This window comes from Homalodisca vitripennis, chromosome 5 (assembly GCF_021130785.1).
Source record: "Homalodisca vitripennis isolate AUS2020 chromosome 5, UT_GWSS_2.1, whole genome shotgun sequence".
NCBI classification, from domain to species: domain Eukaryota; kingdom Metazoa; phylum Arthropoda; class Insecta; order Hemiptera; family Cicadellidae; genus Homalodisca; species Homalodisca vitripennis.
The window spans coordinates 126,250,606-126,276,573 of NC_060211.1; the positions used below are offsets into that span (position 1 = coordinate 126,250,606).

The following is a 25,968-nucleotide window of genomic DNA, read 5'->3' on the forward strand; positions in this document are numbered from 1 at the left end:
TCTCATCGGCAAAAATTAATGACTGGCAATGTCTACCGAAAATCACCAGAGAGTAGTAAAACAGCACGAATAGTTTGTTGTTGATGTTTAAATCTTGTAAAGCTCTATATAATGCTTCGACTAAATGTTTATGCGTATTCCTCCTAGATAATGATAGAACCATTCACGTTACTGTTGCCATTCTTCTTCTTTTTTAATGTTACACATGCATTTGGTTTGTTATGAACGTCTAATGGCAGCTTGAATGCTGAATGTGCCATTCGTCCACCATCTAATAGAATAGCAGCAATGCCCAACAATTACTCATCACAAATGTAGCGAAGTCATGTGTTCTCGCTGTAAATCACTGTTAACCATGTCGATGGCCAAGCGATTAGGTGATAGCAAACCATAATGATGAGTAAGTGATAAATTTGAAATTAGAATACACAAATCCTCAATCAACACTAATGCTCCAATGTACATTTCTGGACTGTAATCTAGGTCTTGATGTAGATTTGTCTGTCTAATTCAGTGCTTAATATCTTCAGTCACATAGTTCCTGTATTTCTCCCCTAAATTCGATGATTGAGTTGGATAATGTGTCATCAAAATAGTTGCAAACAGTTGACAAATGATATTTAGCATGGATGCTAACACTGCATCAGCAAGTGTCAAATCTCAATGGTTGTCGTCTTTCAACAATTTCAATTCATGACATGTATCTTGGTATGTATCCAAACACTCGAATTATATAATAACTTTGTCTTTTATACATACATTATAGTACTGACCAAGCACTGCATACTTAATATTTGCTAAAATGTACAGTTAAAAGTATATTTTTATTAAAACTTTATTTTCTTATTTGAATATTTTCTTACCCTATACTACACAGTTGTTGCATAAAAAGGTTAATATGAAAAGTGATGTTACTATCAAGCTTACTTTATGCTTTCAGAGATTTTAAATGTAAACAAATTGAAAATAGAGGCCAAATTAATAAAACATACGGTTGTACTGTCATAAAACTATGTTTACACAGAACGGTTGATTAATATTAAAACTTTAATTTACAAGAAAAAATATTAATTTATTAATGAGATAAAACTATCCTATCTTCTTAGTTTTAAGACCAAACAATACACAAGTACAAAATGTCATTGAAATCAATTCAGTGGTTTTGGAGATTAGCGTAAACGAGCATCATGACATGAGGTTTGTATATATAAAGATAAGATGATAAAATACTTCCTTCATTTGACATCTTATTCGAGAATTAGAATATTTTGGTCAATTCTTTGTTTGAAGGTTATTTTTGACGATGGAAGGATTGTGAAGGAAAAATCTTGGTCAACATAATAGCAAAATCTGAATTTAAAGAAAATCCTGCAAGAAAAGTAGTAGAAAAGCCTGCCACTACTTACTCTCCAACCAAACAAATACTCCATTTAACACTAGAAACTAATGATAATAAATTACCAAATAATAGTGCAAGGATCTTTACAAATGGCATCCACTTAAGTGATACTTACGGTATCCTGAACCAAGTGAGGAGTTGCATGGTTGCACCACCCTGTATAATTACAGTGGCTATCACAATTATAGAGGTGGTGGTCAGCATGGCTTGCCTGGCATCTGATAAAGTGTTGCGGATGGCCAGAGCAAACGACATGGCACCTCTCAAACCTACACATCCACAACATAATTGCTATAATTCCACACTTAATGACTGATTGATATCTTAACTCAATTTATGAGATTAAATTTTGACATAGAAACAAAATTTTAATTAAAATTGGAGAAAGAGTTCAAGATGAATTTTTTTTTCATTGTAAGTTCTAGTCTTCTGCAAACAAATTACATCTTGTGATTCAGGTTTGAATAGAAAAACAGACAATTCTGTGATGTTGTTGTAAGAAAAAAAAGGAGAAAAATTATTATTATTGTATAATTTAGGCTCAGAACAGGGGTCTTTTCAACTGCTACACTTCTTTGCAGGTCTCAACTCAGAATCAAAGTATTCTTTTCAGGTCTAAGACACAGAAATGGATCATTTTTAGAGGTTTTAACTAGGGTCATTCCAAAAGTTTTTAGATAGAGACAGACAGTGCATACTGGAATAACCTTATCATTCTTATCTGATTGCCTGAGCACCTATCTGTACCAAACAACAACTTTAGCTCATCAGTGTACTTGTGTTGTGTAATGGAAAAGATCAAATATTCATAAAGTCGTAGGTTCAATGAGAAAGCATTTTCAGGTAATGATTTTCTACAATTTTACAGTCAGATTGTAATAAGAGAGGATCAAACGTATAAAAATTGCCTTTGGTTTTGAAGCATCATACTACCATACTACTGTTTTTGGGTAATACTCAGAAATTCAAATGGGCCAATGTTCGATTGAAGAGGATGAAAAATCGGAAAGGCCACATTCCATTGATATAGTTTAAGCAGACAGACACTTCAATTATTTAATGATTGAAGCTTTCCTAAGGATTGGATCTGCAACAGTGTAAATCTTGCATTACTTAAAAAACTTGCTACACTTCTTTGCAGGTCTCAACTCAGAATCAAAGTATTCTTTTCAGGTCTAAGACACAGAAATGGATCATTTTTAGAGGTTTTAACTTGGGTCATTCCAAAAGTTTTTAGATAGAGACAGACAGTGCATACTGCAATAACCTTATCATTCTTATCTGATTGCCTGAGCACCTATCTGTACCAAACAACAACTTTAGCTCATCAGTGTACTTGTGTTGTGTAATGGAAAAGATCAAATACTCATAAAGTAATAGGTTCAATGAGAAAGCATCTTCAGCTAATGATAAACGTATAAAAATTGCCTTTGGTTTTGAAGCATCATACTTCCATACTACTGTTTTTGGGTATTACTCGGAAATTCAAATGAGCCAATATTCGATTGAAGAGGATGAACAATCGGGAAGGCCACATTCCATTGATATGGTTTAAGAAGACGGACACTTCAATTATTTAATTATTGAAGCTTTCCTAAGGATTGGATCTGCAGCAGTGCAAATATTCTTGCATTACTTAAAAGTCAGGAAAACTGTTTCTTGATGGGTCCCTCACAAATTGACAGATGACCACAAAGTTGAGCATATTAAAATCAGACCCTACAACTGACTAATGATGGTGTTCTTTGAATTTCCAAAATTAAAGGGACAAAGGACTGTCACAGCAAGTTGGAACACTAAACAATGTTTGCCAGAAGTTATTCAGGACTTTTGGAAGTTTTTATACCCTTCTCGTAACTTTGTGGCTTGCGCTAAATATGAACCTACCTTATACTTTTGCTTAAGTCAAGTGATGAAGTATCAGAAATTTTAATACCCATTTGGTTATTAAAATGATTAGTTCATTGGGAACATATAGATATTATATTTGTTAAAGCTCTATATGATAATTTAAATACATCATACATCATAAAAGCTGTGATGACACGACTCAAAATAAGTTGCTGGGCAGTAGGAGGGTTAACTTATCAACATATTTACTTACTAATCACCTGATTTCTTGATAACATCTTTACAAACAGACAATACATTTAAAAGATTATCTACATTCTTAATAAGTTTAATCTTTGGTTTGTTCTTAGCAATGCCTGAGCACAATATAAATTACATTATTATAAGTTTAAAATCTTGCTTAGATGATAAAACAAGAATAGGGATCAGATGAAAACAAGAATAAAATCATTAATAACAATAAACCAATACAACAGAATATTGAGGAATTCTACAGAAATTATGAAAAGGTTATCACATAAACGCACAGACTTACTGCTCTTTGAGCTTTTGACCTCAACATTAATAGAGTTTTTTCCTGGATCAAGAGGACCTATATACCAAGTTAGAAGTCTCTCAGACCATTCAATCAAAAGATTTCGCACAGACAGATGGACATGATTTTAAAAGACCCTATTATTACCCATTATAAACAGACAATTACCTATGAAAATGTAAGCATTAGATAATGTCCAAAGACAGACTGAGCAAGAATTTAAAGAATTGGTAACATTTTTAGGTAGATAGGAACTACCTCGGTTAGTTTCAGCTATTTACTAGTAGACATTTATTTAAGACATTATTACATTACACATTATTTAAGACAGTTTAGACATTATTATTTAAGTCCAAACTGTACCAACTCTCCACAGTACTGCACATTCAACAGTAGGCTACACTATTATGTTGATTTAGAACAAAAATATAACAATTAAAAATAAATAAGTAAATGTGTTGCTAATCACAAACATTGAGAATTTCTGGACCGATTTGGTAAATGTTTTTTTACACATACATTGAAGGCCAAGGAAAGAAATTAATATTTGTTTGGCAATCAAAACTTAAAAAAATAATAATGAGGAGAGAGCAGCACCTGAGAATTCTTTTATAATCTTTCTGTGTATAATTTAATTATTTCTTATTTAATCACAAGAGACAAGAGTATACCTGTAGTATCATTAGTAATTTAAAAATATATAAGAAATAGGTGGAAAAAATTAATTCTGTAAGATGTTATGATTAGTATGGAAATAAAACATTTCTCTAAACTCATCATTTAATAATAATTGCTAAATTAAGGTAATAAGTGTACAATCAGCATTACACACTAGATTAACTAGTTATAAAATTTTCAATGTAATGGTTGTAATATGAAGTCACACGCACACATATACAGAAACGGGATGTGATGTGTGTAATTCAATTATATAAATGCATGTTATAAGTGAAGTTACAATAATCAGTGTAAACACCGAGGTGTTGAAAGCTAGAGGCAACATCTAGTCTCAACTGTTACAGTAACAAGGAATACTGCTCAGGTGCAGTAAATCCTATAGAGAGTGATCAATTGTCAGGTATTCCAGTCTATTAAATAAAAGTAACATAATATTACTATCATGAATTATATGAGTATTGTAATTAAGGCACAACAAGACTATTGGCAAAAGTCAAAAAATTTACACTCTGTCTCCAAATAGATTTCTTAAGATTCGTTTATATAGGATAGTAGAAAAGGTACGTATAAGCATTGCAATCCTCACATTAATAATAGGCAAGAACTAAAATAAAAATCGATCGCTAGAGATCATCTTGTTTTATTGCAAGATCATAACAGTAAATCCAACTTTCATCAGCAGTAATAATATTTTTCCACGATGCATCATCATTCTCGACGCACGCACTGTAACCAAAGTTGGCAAATTTCAACACAATTTTGTTTCTGAACTAGTGTTAACAGACGTGGTATCCAACGAGCACAGACACATGACATATTAAAATGATCATGCATGAGTGTATGGACACTGCCAATTGATATATCGAGCATTATAGCAAGCTGTCTAATAGTCAAATATGGGTCAGTGTGAATCATAACAACCCCAGTGTTGATTATTTCTTCGGTAAGGGTAGAAACAGGGGCGCCAGGCCCACCTTCCAAATCACACGATTCCCGTCCATTTTTAAAGTCTTTATGCCACCTAAAACAGGTTCTTTCACTCATTGCATCAATACCAAAAGCTTTTTTCAAGTCTCTGTACGTATCCGTAGCACTTTTCCCCAGTTTTACACAGAACTTTCTCGCATATCTTTGCTCACAAAAATCTGCCATAGTAAACTTTAGAGGCAAAAATTTGTAACTGTTTCAAATTATAATGTTAAGAGCTGATTTCGTTGTTGCTAGTATACATCATACTAACTTGAAGAAAACGAATTATTGTACTTTGTTTCTTTATATGTACGCTACCGTCAGTCTTTATTGAACACCCTTCGTATAACAATGGTGAGGCTTGATAGTCGGACGGAGGTAAAACATTTTATATTAATATTACATAATATGCATTATTGTTTCCTATATATGATCATTTTTCAAGGTCTTTTACATCACCCACTATATTTCAGAGCCGTGTTTTTAATTTTGTTTAATTAACCAATATTCGTTCACTGACCTTTCAACTCTTGTTTTGTGATGGTTAATAGTTCCAATTATAAAACAATTAAGATTGGAATTTTTTCATTTTAAATTCGTTGACTATAATATTTTAAAAGCCATTTTAATAAAATCTTAGTGTATTTTGTTGCAACCTGACTTAACTATTTCGTTGTATCTTCACACCCATACATTTTTAATTCATACAATTCTGAATTTCCAAGAAAACTACGACTGTTTCATCCGAATTTGACTTTTGAAGAGACAATTTTATATGAATATTGTTATTTAAAATTTCTTAATGTTCCCCACTTTATGAACTAAATTTATAATAAATTTTTAAAATTTGCAGTAATAATCAAAAACTGTCAGAGTAAGATATTTCTAATCTACATACTAGATGACACATCACAATTGCTTCAACTCAACCTAAATTTAAAATTTTCAATCTCCATATTTCAGTTTTGCGCCAAATCTTGATGTTAACTTTTTTGATGTAACCAAATTTATTAACTAACTGTCAAAAATAAAATGTATTGCAAAAGAAAACAAGGAGTATCTTTTTATATATTTCACATAAATATTCCATTAAAGATAAATTAACAGCAAACAAATTAATAACTTAATCTAGCTTTAAACAACTATTGTAAATATATTTCATTATAAATGTAATGGCTTGTTTACTACTGTGATTACAGATTTATTATATAATATGCAATGAATGAAAACAGACATTTCCAACAATGTGTCAAAAAGCTACATATTACCTTAGAAACAACAAATGTAAGTGTTAATACTTCAAAATATTAGATGCTCTTGATGTTTGTAACTGAATTTTGATCAATAAGTAGTATGGCAAGACAACTACGAGGACCCGAAATGGATGAGTTGCCTTTATTATTTTACTAATCTCATTTACATTCCATCATATCTCTCATTTCCCAAAGTGTACACTTAGTTTTAAGAATAATTAATCACAGCATGTAACAGTAATTTGAGCAGCTTTCATATCATAAATAAATTATTAGAAGAAAAGATGATGTTAAGATAATTATTTTAAAGTTATGTTTTTATTCATTATTAAGGTAATTAAACATTTTTTTCTCTTCTGCCAATAAAACCATTAAATTGTTTGTATGGAAGCTGCCAAATGCATGTTTAGGGCTGTTTTTAATTCTCTCTGTACCCAAAGTGTACAGAGAGAATTGGTTTGAATGAATGTCAAAAAGATACACACAAGTAACTTAAAATTCCATTCTTAATAAACAGAACCTTTATAATTCGTTGCGAAATTAAATTTCTCACTTAAAGCTCACACCACTTCATTCTATACTTTTTAGGCAGTCAATTAATTATAATGACTCAAAATGTACAAAAATATTTTAGTCATTCAAACAATTTGCTAAAATAGCTTTAAAATGTATCATTTTTTTAATAAGATATTAGTTTTATTTGAAACAATGTTGTTCTTTAATTTAGATATAACTCCATTTGTTACAGAAATTCACACAAGAGTGCTCAACCGTCATTCATAAAATTTATATTACTAACTGTGAAGAAATCTTATTTCGTTCACTTATCAAGATTCAAGATCTTTATTCATAAATGCAAAATACATTTTTACATTGCACATCAAATACTAAGAACTATATCTAACCTAACAAATCTTTTACACAGTAAAAACATTTATCAAGAAAGAGTGTCTTTAAATTTTGTTTAAATAAACGTAGATTTTGCTCATTTTTAATATTCAATGGCAATGCATTGAAAGCTTTTGCACCCAAGTGGTATGGACCCCTCCCAAATGCGCTGGTACTATGTGCAGCCATATATAACAGCTCTCTTGATCTGGTCGGATACTGATGGTAGTATCCATTGCTTACAAAAAGCTTTGGATTGCCCTTAACAAAAGAGCATAGCTCATACCCCACCAAACCCGCCAGAGTAAGTATTTTCAATTCACCGAAAAGAAGTTTACAAGTCTCGAATCTCCTACGTCCTGAGATGATTCGCAAACACCATTTCTGGAGGACAAATACTTTATATGAAATTTTTGGAAGATCATTTACATAAATGAAAAATAATACAGGACCAAGAATAGGGCCTTGAGGAACACCACAAGTAATGGCTCTATATGATGAGGAAACTTTATTTTGGCCATCGTGGATTTGGACGGTTTGATTCCTATCAGACAAATACAACTTCATGAATTGAAAAGAGAAAAAAACTCTACTCCATATTTTTCTAGTTTTCCAAGGAGAATATTATGATCAACAGAATCAAACGCTTTGCTTAAATCACAGAAAACACCAAGGGAATGAAGTCTATTGTCCAAAGAAAGCGATAGTTTGTTTATAAAATTGAAGATGGCTGATGTAGTGGATTTCCCTTGGCGGAAGCCATGCTGCTGAGTAGAGAGAATGTTGTTGATTTCTAGAAAAGCCAGTTTTTGACAGACTATTGATTCAAGAATTTTTGAGAAGGACGATAGAATTGAAATCGGTCTATAGTTTTCAGGTAGTTGTTTACTGTGAGATTTGTAGACTGGAATGATTTAACTGATTTTTAAGAGGTTTGGAAATATACCTGAAGATAAACTGGAATTACAAATATGAGAGAATACTACACTTATAGGAGGAAAAATTTTCTTTAACACTGTGCAAGGAATCTCATCCACCCCAGCAGCATTTGTACTCCTCAGCCGCCTCACCGCTGTCTCAACCTCTGAAACTGACACCTCGGAAAGATACATACTATTCAAGCGAGCGGTGATACCATCCACAGGGTTGTAAGCCCCACTATCAGACACTAGTGTGCTTAAATCCATACATAATCTCGATTTACTACAACACTGACTATTAACATTTCTATTGTATGTCTAGATAAACCATTCTTTATGGAGGTTATGGCAGTGAACTTCCCAAGTTGAGCGACCATCATTTTGAAGACAACCTTTATGTCTACTAGAGACCTTATGATGTTTGTGAACGTCTCGTTATGAAGGCTATTGCAGTTTCTGAACTCTCCATCTTGTGTTAGCGGCCATTATGTTGAAGACAAACTTACACATCTACTAGGGAGCTTATTTACTGACAAAATTATAAAAATTCAAATTTTTAATAAACCTATAAACACCACATCAATGATGTCAATTTTCATTTATTTTTGTATTCAAGTAGAGTATAAGGAGTGAAGGTCGTTTGCTGTCTCCCTTACAAAAAAAGGGAAAAAATACACAACCAGTTTAAAAATATGCCACGCCAGGAGCTGTTTGCAGCTGATACCTCTTAACTGTGCCAAATATCAAAACAGCAAAATTGGCCTGGCATTCATCGCATGTCCATTTAAAAAACAGGCTGACATTTTTCGTAAGAACTTTGAAAAACTGATTGGCACTAATAGGGTTAAGTGCTGTTATATGGATACAAACTGTATGAAATTTTAGAAAGTGGATGTTGTCTTTAATTTTTATTCAAACTTAAATCTGATTTATTTTGGAATTTTTACTATGATTATTACTATACAGAGGTTACTTAAAAAAACTTTTACTATAAGAATCCACATACCTGCGAAAAAGAGCATGTGCTGAAAATTCATTTCAATCTTTGGTTTCCTCCCAAGGTTTATGAGAAATGAGAGAGGGTAGATGTTTGCAGCTCGACCCAATGCTGCACAAATCTGCCAATTTATTAAGGAATTATGACAGAGAAACTTATTATGTGATTTCCTGTATTTATTACTTATTAGGAGCTGCTCCAATATAAAGCATTGCTTGATCGTATACAACGGCGCGTGTGCTAGCCTGATCTATACTCGGGCTCTGTATTCAATGTGTTAATGTTTGTAAAAGTTGCATTATTCATAAGGCAGTGGCGTTAGAAGTAGATGACAACCATCTGCAGTCATTAGTATTGTTGTTCTAATCTTATCTTACTTACTTATACTTTTTTAAAGCTTCTAAAAAGTGTTTCATTTACTGTAATTTTCTTTTATTTAAGGAAAAGTATTTAAGTGTTGTTTTTCCTAAGTTAATTATAACATAAAACATAAGTTTCCCACATTTATAACATAAATATTTGATTTAAAAGTGGTTTATTTTCTGTATTATAGCAAGCAGCATTGTATTGACATTCATATTATATTTGAACAAAATAATAATATACATTAAAATGATTCATTTAACAACATTTGTATTTTCATGGTAAAAGTCAGTTTTGTTTACAAACAAACACAGAAATCTGTAAATTACTTGTATTATTTTATCAATTTTACTCAGGTCTTTCTCAATTAACCCTTCCCGCGCTACGGCAATTTGGGACGCACCATACCTAAACGCTACATATACCTCAAAATTTTTTTTTCTATAAAGTCAACGCTAATGTTGTATTTGAGATTGTTACCATATAAAAATATTTTTGGGAACGAAAAAAAGTATAATTTTTTTAATACGTTTATTTAAATTATAAAACAATATAAATACACCAAATTTAACGAAATGTTGAACGAAATTTTACTATCGTGTATAATATTATATTATAGTATATTATATGTATAGTATGTATATTATACAATTAAAATAAAACATTAATGGGTATAAAAAGATCTTAAATTAGCCATCACGGTGTTCAAGATAACGTCAACGTGTGGTACGTCTTGAAACACGTATCCGGGTGCAGCTTCGGCCGGGCGGTGCATGTCTCGCACACGTAAATGGTCTCCTTGCGTAAACCGTTGCGTGTATGCGTGTACACACAACACATCTTCCCAATATGTCAAAAACCAATTTGACAACGTAAACACAACAGTTCCACTCGCAGTCCGCGAACGAACTAAACCGGCGAGTTAGTTCGTCAGTAGCGCTTGTGTCTGGCAAAACAGGCAGTGACATGGGTAGTGCGCCGCCATTTTGCAGCTTGGAGAAAAACCGGGAGGCGGGGACAACTATAACTGTGCTTTTCTATTGAGGGATATATGCTCCAGCAGTTGCTGCACTCCACCGGCAAAACTGGGAACTACTTACTCCCAATAATAACCTCAATGTTTAGAAGCGAATATATTTGTCAACAGCGTTTTGAGCAAAGTAAATATTGGCGGTTATATTTGTCAACAGCGCGCGAAGGGTTAAATATATTAAAATCTGACACAGAGGTTTGTAAAGTAAAAATGTTTTCAGGTATTTATAGAGCTATAAATTTACAAAATAAATATCTACTTTTTACTCTTAATAAAATTTGTTAACCCTTTGCACTCCGACGTCCGAAATATCGGACATCGTTGTTTTGGCCAAAACCTCGGACGTCTGAAATGTCGGACGTTTGGTAAATCCTTTATACTGGCTTTATAAATTATCCAAATGCGGTAAATTTGCGATATACGCAAGCTGGATAGTTGTTGGATGTATAAACGTAGTAACCTTTATACTCTATGGCGGTGATTTTGCAGTTTTACATTGTGTTGTAGAGGTTTGTCAACTTCACCATTTTTGTCAGCTGATTTGATCCCAACTTCAACAGCTGATCTCTTCATTGTTTTGTTTAGTCTGATAAGTTATTTCAGTCAATAAGGTTATGTTGACGATCTGAGTGATATTTTTGTCAGTAACATATCAGATTCGGAATCATCTGACGATGCCAAAAGTGAAAGTGAGGGAGGTATTACGGTACTTTGGGATTATACCGACCACACCCAGACATGAATCGTTATTTGACATTTTGCTTCTACTGATTACTAGATTAGCGTAGAACAATATTTCGTCAATATAAAACAGGAATTGTCTTATCGCAAACCCCTCCCCATCCTCAGACAGAGGTCAAAGTCGAGCGGTCTAGTAGATAACGTGATTGCAGAGTCTTGCCGCCCGTTCAGCTGGTGCATCGCTTTGTTGTACTTCCGTGTTTTACCCCTACATTTCTCTAAACACAAAAATTCAACAAAACAAACATTACCAAACAAAAACTAAACTCTTTATTGAAAAAGCACACAAAACTTGTTTTTATTCTTGATCACACTCCGCCACCCAAAATGCGAGTGCTGATGTCAACAAAAGAAAAACATCCCTCGAGATAGTACCTATCAGTAAAATATCAAATTCTAGAGGGGCTGATCAGAAATATAAATTGAATTGTAATGGAAAGGCAATTATGTACCATGCAAAAAACTTAAATAATCATGTGATGCCGCGCAGCCTCGTAATCAGGATTCTCGAGAAAGATAAGATAACAGCGACAAAAATAGCGATAACAATACCTGGAAATGCTTGTTGATTGATGGAATTGTTATTCAAATGGAATGGTTCTGTTACTCAACTACATCGTTTTATAACGTTCTAAGTTCATTGAAAAAGGTTTAAGCGTTGGGGGCATATAACGGAATCTCCCATTGATAATCGTTGTAAGTTTGTAATTTTGTAATTAAAGAGTTGTTTTTTCGTTCTATCATGTTTGTTTCAATAAATTTATATTTGTGTGTTCTTCATACTGGTGTGGTCAGTATAATCCCAAAGTACCGGTATTACGGGCATAAAAAGGTATAAAAAAGTAAATATTCAATCATTTGACAAATAACTCACTATTTGGGGAAATTGTCGGAAATTACAAAACTGCCTATAACATTTTTGTTTATAGAGGTAAGTTTATGAAATTTTATGTGCATGTTTATAATTATGTAAGGAACCTAGAAATAATAATAGTTTATATAATGTCAATGCAATGTTTTTCAGTTATAACAGCTAAAAGTAATTTTTGTAAAAATTTTTGCAAAAAATGTTTTTTTTATAAGTGAAAAAAGGTATTAATAATAAGGTAATTACAAATATATATTTTTTTACAATATATAATTGTATGAGAAATAAAACAAAACCAAAATTATAACTCTATCTGCTAAAATAAAAAAGTTACAACTTTTTAACAAAACCTTTACAAAATTGATAAAAAGGGCTCCGAGGTTTTCACCGGTACTTGTTCAATAAAGGCCCGAGTTTTTGGTAGTGACCAAAAATTTTACTCTCGAGTGCAAAGGGTTAAGATCAACATTTCATAAATTCCATTACATGTCATTGTTCTATTAACAACAACAGTTAGACCAAAATCATTATTTTATCATAAAAGTTAGCGAAATAAGAACGATTTATGCCTAAGTGTGTCATAACTCATACAATGTATGTGGTTCTACTGAGATGTACCCAGCGGCTAAGCCGTGGTGCCTAACTGAACACCTCGCTCCAGTAACTCTGGCATTATGTGACATGACCTACCCTATATGCTTGGCCCTATAAACTAAAATAGTTTAGATAGAGACCTCTAGTTTGCATTATTAGTTTTCGTTTATAAAGGCCTTCAAAGTGAGAGCGTCACTCAATAGGGCTTATTATTTGAAATTTTTGAGTTACACCCAACATGCCCCATTGTATGTTTTTGAACGAAGTATTAATTATTCCCAAAAAGTACTTCATGACATGAAATAAAGGTCTGCAGAGTTCAGTTTTTCTAGTGTGAGCCGTTACAATATTAATAAGAGGTCTCCATTCTTTACAATTAAACCTGTATGTATTAGTGATGTACTATAATTATTGCTGTCCCAACTGAAAATACAATTTTTAGTTGATTAGCAACAATATGTGTGGTATAATTTTGTTCACAATGAACTAGAATACTTTGATATATGTATATTTCAATTTATATTTGATCAAAATATAAACCTTTTAAATTGTTTACGTTTTGCAAATTGAAGATTTTTGTAAAAAAAATGGAGTGGGTGTGTTAAATAAACACAATATTTAAATAAACAAAGTAAAAATTCTAAGATATCCAAAACATCCTAAATGTAGTCTAGTTTTATGAAATACACATCAGTAGTTTTATATTTGTTATGTGATAAATGAAATAGTTCTAGTGCATAAACTGAAAGCAGCATATAAAATTAAGTTTTAATAACCACGGTTACATAAAAGTTTTAAAATTTATACAATTATTCATAATTATCAAGTCATCAGACGTAAAATAGTTATCTGAAATTGTTAGTTGTGTATGGCTTATACACAGTTGACTAGCCTACAAAATATAAATATTTATCTCAACTGTGATATTGCACAAATTACATCACAGCATATTGTTGAGTAATTACTACTTTCACTTCAGCCCATAATAACCAATATTTTAACACACTTTACCTTCATAATTGATCACAAAACTGCAAGAAAAACTAGATTCCCTCAAGCTAAAATGGCGTGAACAGGACTGCATTTCAACTACGTTTTGCATTTAAATTCTATGTTGTTACAGTTGACATAGAAAAAAGTTTTAAAAGCATTACGATGTTCAGCGTTTCTTCCTGATTCTAACTGTAAATAAATCATATCAGCATTCACTGATATATGTACTATAATAAGTGACGAGAGTGACCGAAACAAAACAACGGATGTTCAGCAAATTCAAGTGAAATCACGTTGATTGCTGGCTGAAGGGTTAAACTATAACATACTAAACCAAAATCTTGTAAATTATACTTCTGATTAAAACTTGCTGCCTTATCAAGTTAATTGTTTTTTTTTTAAATAGCAAATTAAATGTGAACTAGTTTTAAAGTTACAAAATATGTTTGAAAAGAGGTAAATGGAATAAATGCTGTTAAATTCTTCCAAGACATCAAGTTTGGATGTACAAAAGGATACAAAGCCAGAAAGAATGAATCCTGGGTCAAAATGGTGTTTGGGAAATGTGAACATAGAGACTCCAATATAGCAAAAGATGAAGTTCTCCGCCAGGAAGTTAAGCAGCTCAAACAGTCTCTTGGTGCGTTTGCGAGAGTCCCTCGAAAGATTGTTGTAAGTGTAGTGCGCCTGACATATCCCACAGAACAGCACAGCTACCACACCTGTATAAAAAGAATCATATAGCAACGATAGATCAGAAACCTAATTTACGGTTTTTAATTTATATTAATTATTACTGTAAGGATTGGAGGATAACCCAGGAGGATTCACTTCTGGCCGGTTTATACCTTCCAGTTAAATCCACACTGGGCACAGCAAAACCAATGAGTCACTTAAATTTGGGCAACCTTATGGATGTCCAGGAGCGACACATCACTAACAGCAAATGTTCAGATTCTTGGGTGCAAGGGTAACTCGACAGGTCTAGTCTATTGCAGGAAATGTTGGGAGTTGGTGGGGTTCATTCCCTAAGAGTCAGAGGTTCTTACTAGTCTAGACATAAGAGTGTGCCACCCCCTGCCTGCTTTGACTGAAGTGGCTAGTTCAGAACTGGCTTCCCCTTCTTCCAAGAAGGCATGACTTGATATTAGTGCTCTAAATTATTCCCCATGGATCTCGACAGAAGGCGGCCCCTACCCCCAACCTTACCCACCCAGAATATCTGTCACCGGAAGCTGTGCAAGTCCTTAGGACTAAGTGCAATTACTAAGCTTCTTGTCCTAACAAAAAAAAGGATTCAAGAATGTTTTGTGAACTGAAAAATTACCTTTTTTCTGAAAGATATCAACCTAAAAGATTCTTTATTAGCCGAGTTAAAATCAAATTTCAACCCCAACTATTATAAACAAACTTACATGAATAAAATATCAATATTTGTAATTTACTATTATATTGAAAAGAACATAAAATAAAGGTTTTTTTAGTAATTATTAATGAAACCAACAAATTTCACTGAGGATGAGTAAGAAATTTACAACATCAGAGGTTTTCGTGTATATCTCAATGACTAAAACCTTTAGGAGAAAAGGCTTTCTACACACCTTTTTAAGATCTTTGACCTCCTATCTGCATCACTTGCATTAATAATATTTAAACAATTTGCCTTTTACCACTTAGAATGAGCCTGTTACTTCTTCCAAGCGGAAAACAAGCTGAAATAATTATTATTATTACATCTGCATTTTATTCCCTATTTCAAGCAAATGTTCTATCTAATACACAACTTGAAACAACCACACATTGATGAATACCTGTTAAATCTGAAGCTTCTGCAATGAGAAACGTGCTGTATGACATGAGCACGAACAGAGCTGACTCAAGCAGTGGGAAGTCCTTGACCCTGGTGAACTTGGTCATGTAAGCAGTGTTAAGAAATGATGATGATTGATTATAAATGGCCTTAGCATGTAATGATGATTCACAATTCAGTCATAGTATGAACTAATAATAAACACTCAATAAAGTAGAACTAATATAATGTTTTGAAAATGAATCTCTAGATTTACAAAATTTATTTTTTAACCCTATTAGGAGTATTAATATCCTACAATGTCTTTAATTTATGTGTTCCTTATAGTGATGATAAAAGAACAAACAATACAGAAAATTACAAAAAAATTTATTTATGTTTCCAACATCATCTAAACCAATAAATATAAGAAATTTCACATGGGAACCTCACAAAGTGATTGATTTTGGCATAGTTGCAGAATGCTGAGAGTATTTTCAATCAGTTTACACTAATCGTATTGTAAAATAATGTTTAGCTTATCTGTACATGCATACATCTAAATAATGTGAAATTGCATATAAAGGATATGAGAGCCGTAATGCAGCCCATGGTAGCACCGATAAACAGAGACAGAGAGAAAATCCCCACAAAATCCTTCATCGCCCGGAAGAACGCATCAATCTCGAAGCCTCCTGCACCTGTTTGGTACCTCTCAGCATAGTTCTGGATGGCCCTGAACAGTTCACATCAACAATTGCTGGAGAACACAGTACTAAACCATAATATGATGGTAAGTATATCTATCAGACAACCACAATTAAAATTATTCACAACTGTTTAACCCTTTTACTAATAATCCTGAAACAAATTCGGGAGCGCCTGAAGTGCCACTCGCAGTACTCCCGATAGCCCCACGGGAAGTTCCTATGGTTTTAAACAGTTTTCACAATAACTTTTCGTGATGAATAATCTCTTTTCTGAGTACATAGGCCATCTAGTAGAATAAATAAGAAACACTTTCAAGCAGTTTTCATCATTCATCGCAGTTGCTCTTTTATTTATTTCTTTCAGACCCAATTTACTGTCATATGACGGTATTCAATCACTTGTTCCAAGTAATCAGCTGATTCTATTTCTGTTTGTGTATTGAGTACAGGTTGTAGCCTCACTTTTACGTTACCGGTTGACTTGATTGTAAACGTTTTGTTGTGTTTACCACAAGTAAATAAACATGGATGTGGTGATTGCGACGTTTTGCTTTGTGTGTCCAACTGCTTTCATACCATCGAAGAATTCTGAGGAGACTTGTGTACTGTTACTAACTTGTACCAAACATATACCTTAGTATGTTTATGAAAAATAACTGAGTTTTTTTATCTTGTATACATTTTTTGTAAATATAATAACATTTGTGCATAATTAGATTAATATGTGTATAAATACACGCAAAACAAAAAAAATTAACTAAGAGTTTTTCATAACACTACAGCAATAAACCCAAATCCCTTAAAAAAAAAAATAAAACAAAATCTAAAATTAAACAACTTACTTTTTAGGGCAAAAAGAACCACCATTCAAAAGGTTAAAATATAATTAAGCTAAACCAATTGAGATAAGATAAAGCTAATTTCCTTATTATTAAAATAATAACATTTATTTACACTAACTAATCGAAGGTTCAGTTATGTTAAGTGTTTTGTTTAGAAAAATTATAGTCAAGAACAAATTTTTTGTTACAACTTCACCCAATGAGTTCTGGTGTAGGTACCAATAAACTACAGTCATTAATTTGGACATAGAGAACCTTAAACGATTTTTTAAATCTTTTTGTGTTACAAACACTAAAAAAAAAATGATTCAGTGTAGACAGTTGTTTGGTTATTTCTTTATTCTTACATCTGGCACATGCATTGTAATTTTATGCCTATACCACAGACAAAAGAAATTACAGATTACACTTTCTTGTGTAAAAGCCGAAATGCCAGAACACTGAGAATCTGGAGTACCTTAATTTCCCACATGTGCATCATGGCATAAGGTAGGAATGAGCAAAAGAAATGGAACAATGGATAGTACATCATGGAAGGTATAGGTTAACGAATGCAAACCTAGTAAAATTGTTGACAAGGTCACTAAGAATCACTGCTTCCTACTGTATTTAATACAATGGGTCTACAATTCAACATCTACGAGTATAATATTATTATACATTATTATTCATTTAGTGTCTATTCTTCGTTAATTTAGTGACCTAGAGACTGTTTTTGGAATGTATATATTATTATTTGTAATTATTTCTATTTAAGAGAGCGCAGCAAGTTGAGTGCATTCAAGAATTTTTAACTCTTTGGTTGATTTCTTGATCTTCCCAAACTTTCTTCATACGTTCACAGTGCTCTTTCTTCCATTCTTCTTTCCATTTAGTTCCTCTTTCTTTACTGTAAACAATTTTTTGAATTTGTGTGTTTTAATGGTGTTTCTATAATTTTCCTATCTTGTACATCATTCTCTGTGAAGTTAAACTGTCTGAGATCTTCTTCCATTTTGGTTATCCACTCTATCTTATTTTTACTGGTTACTGCAATATTGAAAATTCTTCTTGTAATTCTGATCAGATCCATTTTCTCTATGACCATAAAACTTTGCTCTTCGTTTTCTGAAGGCATTTGTGACTGTCTGTGTGTCCTTGTATAGTTCTGACAATGGTCATTTAATCCATAATCCATTCCTCTTAACTGGTCCAAATATTTTTCTGAGTGTTTGCCTGTTTTTCAATACCTTTTATTTTTTTCTGACCATGAATTATTGTTATTTCTGCTGCATATAATGCTTTAGGGAGTACAACAGTTTTATAGTGTTTAACTTTTGCATTGATGGATATTGATTTTTTTATTATATTGATTCCCGGTCAGTTTGTAAGCTTTCTGCGACTTTGTAATCTGTGTTTGATTTGCTATCAAGTACAGATTGTTCTTGTTTGATTTCTCCCAAATATTAAAAGTGGGGGACTTGTGATATTTTCCCATAGCTCGTGTTAATGGGGAGATTGTTTGGTGGTAACTTTTCTATTAATTGTGTTTTCTCTTGAATGCCGGTTTTCAGTTATTTTGTGTAGTTTTTTTGTATTGCGAGTTTTGCTTCTAAAACTGCTAGATCCTCTGCAAAAGCTAAGCATTTAATGTCGATTCTATGTTATTTTTTCTGTATCAATCTGTATTCCCTCAATCTACATTTCCCATTTTCTAATAAAATTTTCCAGAATTATATTGAAAAGGAATGATGGCAGGCACCTGTGAGTATCTTAAGTGGTTCAGACATTTCTCTCATGAATTAAACCCTTGCAGTAGTGTTAGTGAGTGTCTGTTGAATAATATATCTGGTTTTCTTGTCAATCCCAAAATCTCCCAGCGTGCTGGAATCTTATGCAATATAGATTACATATAAAACAGTTGCAACTATTTTTTTTTTTATATCAAGCTATTACAATAAACAGGTTTGATTACTTGTCACTTGTCAATACTTCCAAGGACATAAGTAAGCACCATTAACTTCCTAGAACAGCTGATAATAATTGTCAATGGATGGGTGGTTGGGATTGATGAGTGGAGCCTCTGTAACTGGATCTGCCCATAGAATTTGAACCTTATTTTGTTAATTTTTAATTACTCAGATAATTACTTGTAAATTGTTTGCAAGCACATTTTTAAGTTTAAATAGTTTCATGATTGTGAACTATTTTATTTGAACTTATAATTAAATAAAGCTCTGCTAGGCTTGGCTGTTTTCATTTCAAATTTTTTTTTCCAATCAGGCATAACCTTAGAGGTTTTACCAATTATTTTTTCTTGACCAAGTAACTTAAATTGGCTTGCTTTCCACAGTCTTACTGGCAATTGTTATTGTGAAATATTTTGTGGAGTAAATAAAATAAAATATGTAAAACAAAGAAGAAATAAAGATTACTACTATTATATAATTATGTAAATAAAAAGGATAGTAATGTTACTACTAAAAATAAGGAAAGTAGACCATCCAGCTCAGTTGGAAAAAGCAGGTATATTTTGTGACACCAGAAACATTAATTTATTCTCATGGGATTTAGATAAACTCAGTATCTTGAAAACCATTTGAGATACAGAAACCATTTTAGATAACAAAAAGTTTAGGAAATTTTATAAGCATTCCAAAACAGTTATAGTTTTTTCTCAAGGTTCATAAATGTGAGTTATGAATTTTTTTAAAGTTTACACTGCCACCATAATAAAAAAATGGCGTACCAAGTTGGCCAAAACATTTATAAAACCATTTTTTAACTTGTTTGGGTTTATATATATATACATGCATATATATATATATATATATATATATATATATATATATATATATATACCATGAAGGTGATTGCAATAGGCTGATTTTGTATACAAAATCTTTAGGTAATTATACTTAGTGTGATATAACTAACTTTGACAAATACATTTTTCTACTTTTTTGATCTTACTTAAATTTTAATGTGTATTAAAGTATAATACAGTCAAACCTCAATATAGCGAACCTCAATATAACAAATTCCTTGGTATAACGATTTTTTTTTAAATCCCCTAGAAGTCTCCATAAGAATCAATGCAAATTTCACCTCTACATAATGAATAAAGCATACTCACAACCTCGATATAACGAATTTATATCGACTAAAATATTGCAATAAGTGGACCTATACTTTGCTTTACAACTTGGGACATGAGAACTTCCCGAGCTAGCAATGGATGGTTGTAAAACTTTAAAAAACGAAATGAACTATTTTTTGAAAAGTGTGCGGTGATAGTGCAAAAGTCGATGATGGTGTTTGTAATGAGTAGAAAGATAAACTTCCCGAGATAACTGGGGGATGAACCAGAAAACATCTATAATGTTTACCTGACAAAACAAAAACATTGTCATTTAAGGGTGATAAATGCCATGGCGGAAACAGTAATAAACATTGTTTAATAGTTATGTTGAGAGCAAACTGCACAGGGACTCATAAATTAAAACCTTTAGTAATTGGAAAAGCGAAAAAACCACGTTGTTTTAAAAACGTGAATGAACTTCCTACAGAAGTAGTACATGGCGAATACAAAGGCTTCGATGAATTGTGACGCTTTCAGTGCATGGCTTCAAAGTGTTAACAAAGATATGGATAAGAAAAAGAAGAAAATTCTCATCTTCATTGATAATTGCACGGCTCATGGAGACATTCCTAGGCTGAGTAACATTAAGGTCAAGTACCTTCCTCCAAACACAACCTCCAAAGTGCAACCGCTTGACCAGGGCATTATCTGAAGTTTTAAAGTAAATTATAGAAAAGAGGTCGTACAACAGTTCCTTAGAGACATGGAAAACCGTTTACCTACAAATATCAATGTCTTGGACGCCATGTGTATGATCTCAAAAGCGTGGAGTAAAGTTACAGAAACTACAATTTGTAATTGTATCAAGAGGAGTGGACTCACTGTCACAACTCAGGAGAACAATTTAGACCAGCCTCCTACACAAGAAATCGACACTGTGGAGGGTTGGGAAATGGTCAAAGAAGCATTAGAGCTAGAGAAGGATGCAAAGTTCGAAAACTTTGTTACTTTTGATGACGACTTGGCTGTGTTTAGGGAGTTGACGGATGCTGACATCATTTCTTCTGTGACCTCTGGTCCGAACGAAAATGTGGCTGCCGAAGATGACGATGACGATGACCAGATTGTGTAATGCCCGACCCGAATTTAAAAGAGGTTCGTGAAGCCATTGGTGTTCTAAAGTGTTTTTTTTTCTTAAAAAGGGTGGTTTGAGTGAAAGTGTGGTAAAATCTATAACTGAATTGGATTGCTCATTGGATATTATCAACGTCACATCACGTAAGCAGACTACTTTTACTGACTTTTTCTCTAATAAACAGGGTGAAAACGGCATCAATAATGATGCCAGTGAAACACAAAACGTAGATTAGGCCATTTAACCTTTAACAATTCGTAATTTTCAGTTTAGTAATACAGTACAGTACGAGTACTGTATTTTATTTTATTGTACTTTTTACTATCTGTTGCGTAAGATTTTTAAGTTTTCTTCAGGTCATGTTTGATTTTCAACTTTCTTTTAATGTGCTTTCAAAGTACATAGCTACTGTATTACAGTTTTTCTGTTTTACATACTGTATTATTAATTGAAAGAACAAAATAAAAATAAAGTTTCATTGTTCCAAATTAAATGCATTTTTATTTAGTTTTACACACTATTTAAATACAGTACAGCATACAATTTCACAACGTTTTAACATGACCAAGCAGATCGTCTGTGAACCTCGATGTAGCGAAACTGTACCTAACCTAACCGCAATATAACGAACCTCATTATAACAAAATACTCGATATAACGAACTTTCTGTTCTGTCCCTTGAGGTTTGTTATATTGAGGTTTGACTGTACAAAACAATTTGAAAAGTGCTGATGTAAAGTCAATGACCTTTTAATATCTTAAGTAGCTTTTATTTTTTCACACAATATGACTCTTTTACATAACGTATATCCATGTAGATACATCATAGTGACTATGACTACTCTCATTTATGTGTCTCCCTCACTACGTACAATCAAGAAAAGTTTTATATACATACATTATGGATACATAATGAAACTTCTTGTTTAGTTGTAAGTACTTTTAACAGTTTGTATTGAGGAAGACAAAAGAATGTAGGTCTACTCAAAAAATCAAGGAGTGTACCCATTGTTCCACTCACATGAGTCACATCGACTGAAAATCAGGTTGCCACTACAAAAAACAGTGAAATCACCTGATTGCTACTAGCAGAGTTAAGTTTTGTAATGGGTGTGCTGTTAATTAGCCTGTCAATGACCTTATCTTTTTCTTACTAAACTTATCTATCTCAGATTATATTATATATCATATTACTATTTCTTTTTACTTGTTTGTTTGGTTTTACCAAAATCAATATTCAAAAGGTCTTTTTTCCTTTAAACTTATTGAACACTATTTCTTTTCAAGATCTATTGTGAGTATAGTAGTATAATTCAATGGGATTTCCAGTGTTTGGTTTCTTATCCGGAAATGAAAAATTATATAACTTACTCGTAAACTTAATGTCACACTGCCTATCCCTAAATATCTAACACTACTAATTTTTTTAATATAACCTCATATTAGCTAAGGATGTCCATATCAACCACTGAAAATTTGTCCACCTTATAGGAATGTATACTCACTTACTGTGAATATATAAGAAATAATCTATTAGGAACAAATTCAATCGTACCACTGAGAATGTAGTAGTTAACCTGGTGAGAATGTTAACACAAACATTGGTTGGCTGAACATTAGCGAAGCCTATCACTCAGAGACTGATATAATTTTTTTCTATGTTTGTCTGTCAGTCTAGCTGCAGGATATCTTGAGAACATATTGAACTATGCACTTGAAATTTTGGATGAAACTTCATTTATGTATAGGCATAAATGACATCAAAGTCTTCTGGTTCGCACCACCACACCAAAACATTGCTTAAACAATTAAGTAATTGAAATATTTCCAAATTATGAAAATTATATGTCAAAATATACCATATTTAGATCAAAGTCAAAATAGAGAACGTTCAAAACTAGTATTTAATCAAAACACCAGCCGCGTAAACCTAAGAACTAGGACTATATAGGCATGATCGAGTTCTAAGATGATACATGTTCTTCCAAGGGATGTCTCTTATCTATCCGTAGCAAAACCTTGTTATATGACACGTTGTCTGATGTACTCCTACCTTGTATAAATGTTCACATCTTACATGCTAGGAATATAAACTACTCACCCACTGAGAACTATGGCCACTGCGTCGTTGAGCACACTCTCACCAAACACAAGAGAATAGAGAGTGACGTCCACTCGCAGATCATTGAAGATGGCTAGGATTGTAAGAGGGTCGGTGGGAGAGATCAGGGCACCAAAATACAGACTATCCAAGTATGTGAAACTGCTCTTGAGGTGTGGAATCAGCTGGAGAAAGCCATACATCAGTGACCTACAGGAAAATAATTGACATTACTCATAAAAATAACCCTCTAAAAAAAGTCAAATGTTTTGGATTTTATAACCCTACTTTCTGACTGAAAATAAGCAAAGTATCTACCACAAGCTGGCCAGAAAATTTGGCGTTATTTATTCCTATGTCTAGATAATAGAGACTGAATAATTAAAACTATTACTTAATTTTTTTTCTTCTCCATAACATAAAATAAAACATATGTATCTATATTAAGATTCTTCAAAGCAAAGGATGGTGGTGATTTACTACTGAAATAATATAAGCTATCACACTGTTCAGATAGCTGATCTGATTAGAGATGTTTCCCTTAGATGCAGTGTAGACTGTCACACTGGATTCTAATGTTTTTCTCAATTTGAGAGGCTTAGGGTTTGGGATTTTGGTTGTTATAAATCTCAAGCAACCATTTATTTATGACTATAACCTACAGAAAGGAGAGCCTCATTACTATCATTTAAAATTCATTGATCAGCAATTTTCATTGATTTTAAAATCATTAAAAGTCACATCTTCCAACCAACTCCCGTCTCCACATGCCCCTATACACAACAATCGTTACATAGCTATGGAAGCATAGGTACAAATCCCATACAACTATTCACCACCTGAGCAAGACAGGGACGGCCATGAACATCCAAACAAGCATTTATTAGACTGGCATCTTGTGAAAATCAGCAGTTTCAAACAAAGGTACAAAACCAAGATTTTTACAAACTCGCTTCATCCAGGAAACAGGCTTTAAAGTTACAAAAAGACAAATAGTTAACAATAACACACCAAAATATCAATGGCCTTGCAATCAAAACTGAAAATTTTTGCCACTTTCTTTTCTACATCACAGATGTATTAGTTTTAAGAAGAAATGGCCTAAATAAGGAAAACATAACTTTCTGCAGGATACCAGGATATGAAGCGTTGGGAGGCTTCATTAGAGAACGACAGAAAAGGTTGTGTGATAAGCATGTCAAACAAGAGGTGGAAGATAATGTTTCTCTGGTAAGAACATCTGACCAGGTATCAGAACTTATATATGACATAAGTAATTACAAACTGACAACTAAGAAAGGCCATCTTCTAATTCTGGGTGTGTATAGACCACCAAGTAGCAAATTAGATATGCCACTGAAATATTGACAGCTAAACTGGACGAGCCTATGACATCAAACCAGGCAATCATCATCATGGGTGACACTAAATTTGATAGTTTCAGGAATGATAATCGACAAAAGAAACTAGAAGAAGCTTTGCTAGCTTGTGGTGTAGTAAGGTTTTGACTACAGGTCTGTTGGATCGTACCGCTCAAGTCTGTAGTATCAACATACAACCTTTGGCAAAGTAGTCAAAACAATCTAGAAATTTAAAAAGTATTGAATCAGTGCTTTTTCAATTACAATTATACAGTTGGAGAGGTTTTCAATGATAATCTTACTAAGTAATGACAAGTATCTTTTTATCTTTTTTAGTGTGCCTGGGAAAATTCTTTAATACAAATTCGAACTAGAACAACCAATTCATTAGATAGATCAATAAATTATAGATCATCAATAGATTCTTTATCACATATGACTGACAGATCAAAGACAAGTTTTTAGTTTATACAAATTTCACCACATGGTACTGCTGATTTGATACATTTTACAGCATCATGTTATTTTATTTCCAACCTCTCATGTAACTATGAAACTGTAATCCTCCCTATTATTACACTAATCAGAGTGTTATATAATTTACTTTTCAAATAAATTAAAACAAATTATTCCCTTTACTAAGTAACAAAAATGTTTAAGTTTAATAAGAATATTATTGGTTATGATAACTTTATAAATAATGAGAACATATACAATATTGTTTTATAACTTCTTAACAAAATAAAATCTATACATAATCATTACAAAACATTAAGTTACAGTGTAAATCATTTAGAAATGTATTGACAATTATCTCTTATATTTTTCACGATTTTTCTCAATGAAATTACACTACCGATAAAATAAACCCAGTTAACCTCAGTACA

The 25,968-nt window shown here is 32.5% G+C and overlaps 1 protein-coding gene across 13 annotated transcripts in view; it reads right to left on the bottom strand.

The window, feature by feature from the left end:
• LOC124362831 (sodium/hydrogen exchanger 7) overlaps nucleotides 1-25,968 on the bottom strand; it is a 108,620-nt gene that overhangs the window by 38,864 nt on the left and 43,788 nt on the right. For all 13 annotated transcript variants that reach the window (XR_006922502.1, XR_006922503.1, XR_006922504.1 and 10 more), the window contains exons 5-10: nucleotides 23,721-23,930; nucleotides 16,463-16,607; nucleotides 15,894-15,999; nucleotides 14,602-14,804; nucleotides 9,500-9,611; nucleotides 1,515-1,668 (exon numbers count right to left, since the gene is read on the bottom strand). Coding sequence is in view for 10 of the 13 variants with exons in the window: in XM_046817677.1 (XP_046673633.1) it covers nucleotides 1,515-1,668; nucleotides 9,500-9,611; nucleotides 14,602-14,804; nucleotides 15,894-15,999; nucleotides 16,463-16,607; nucleotides 23,721-23,930 (930 nt within the window). In the remaining 3 variants the exon portion in view is untranslated. The remainder of the gene's footprint in view (nucleotides 1-1,514; nucleotides 1,669-9,499; nucleotides 9,612-14,601; nucleotides 14,805-15,893; nucleotides 16,000-16,462; nucleotides 16,608-23,720; nucleotides 23,931-25,968) is intronic.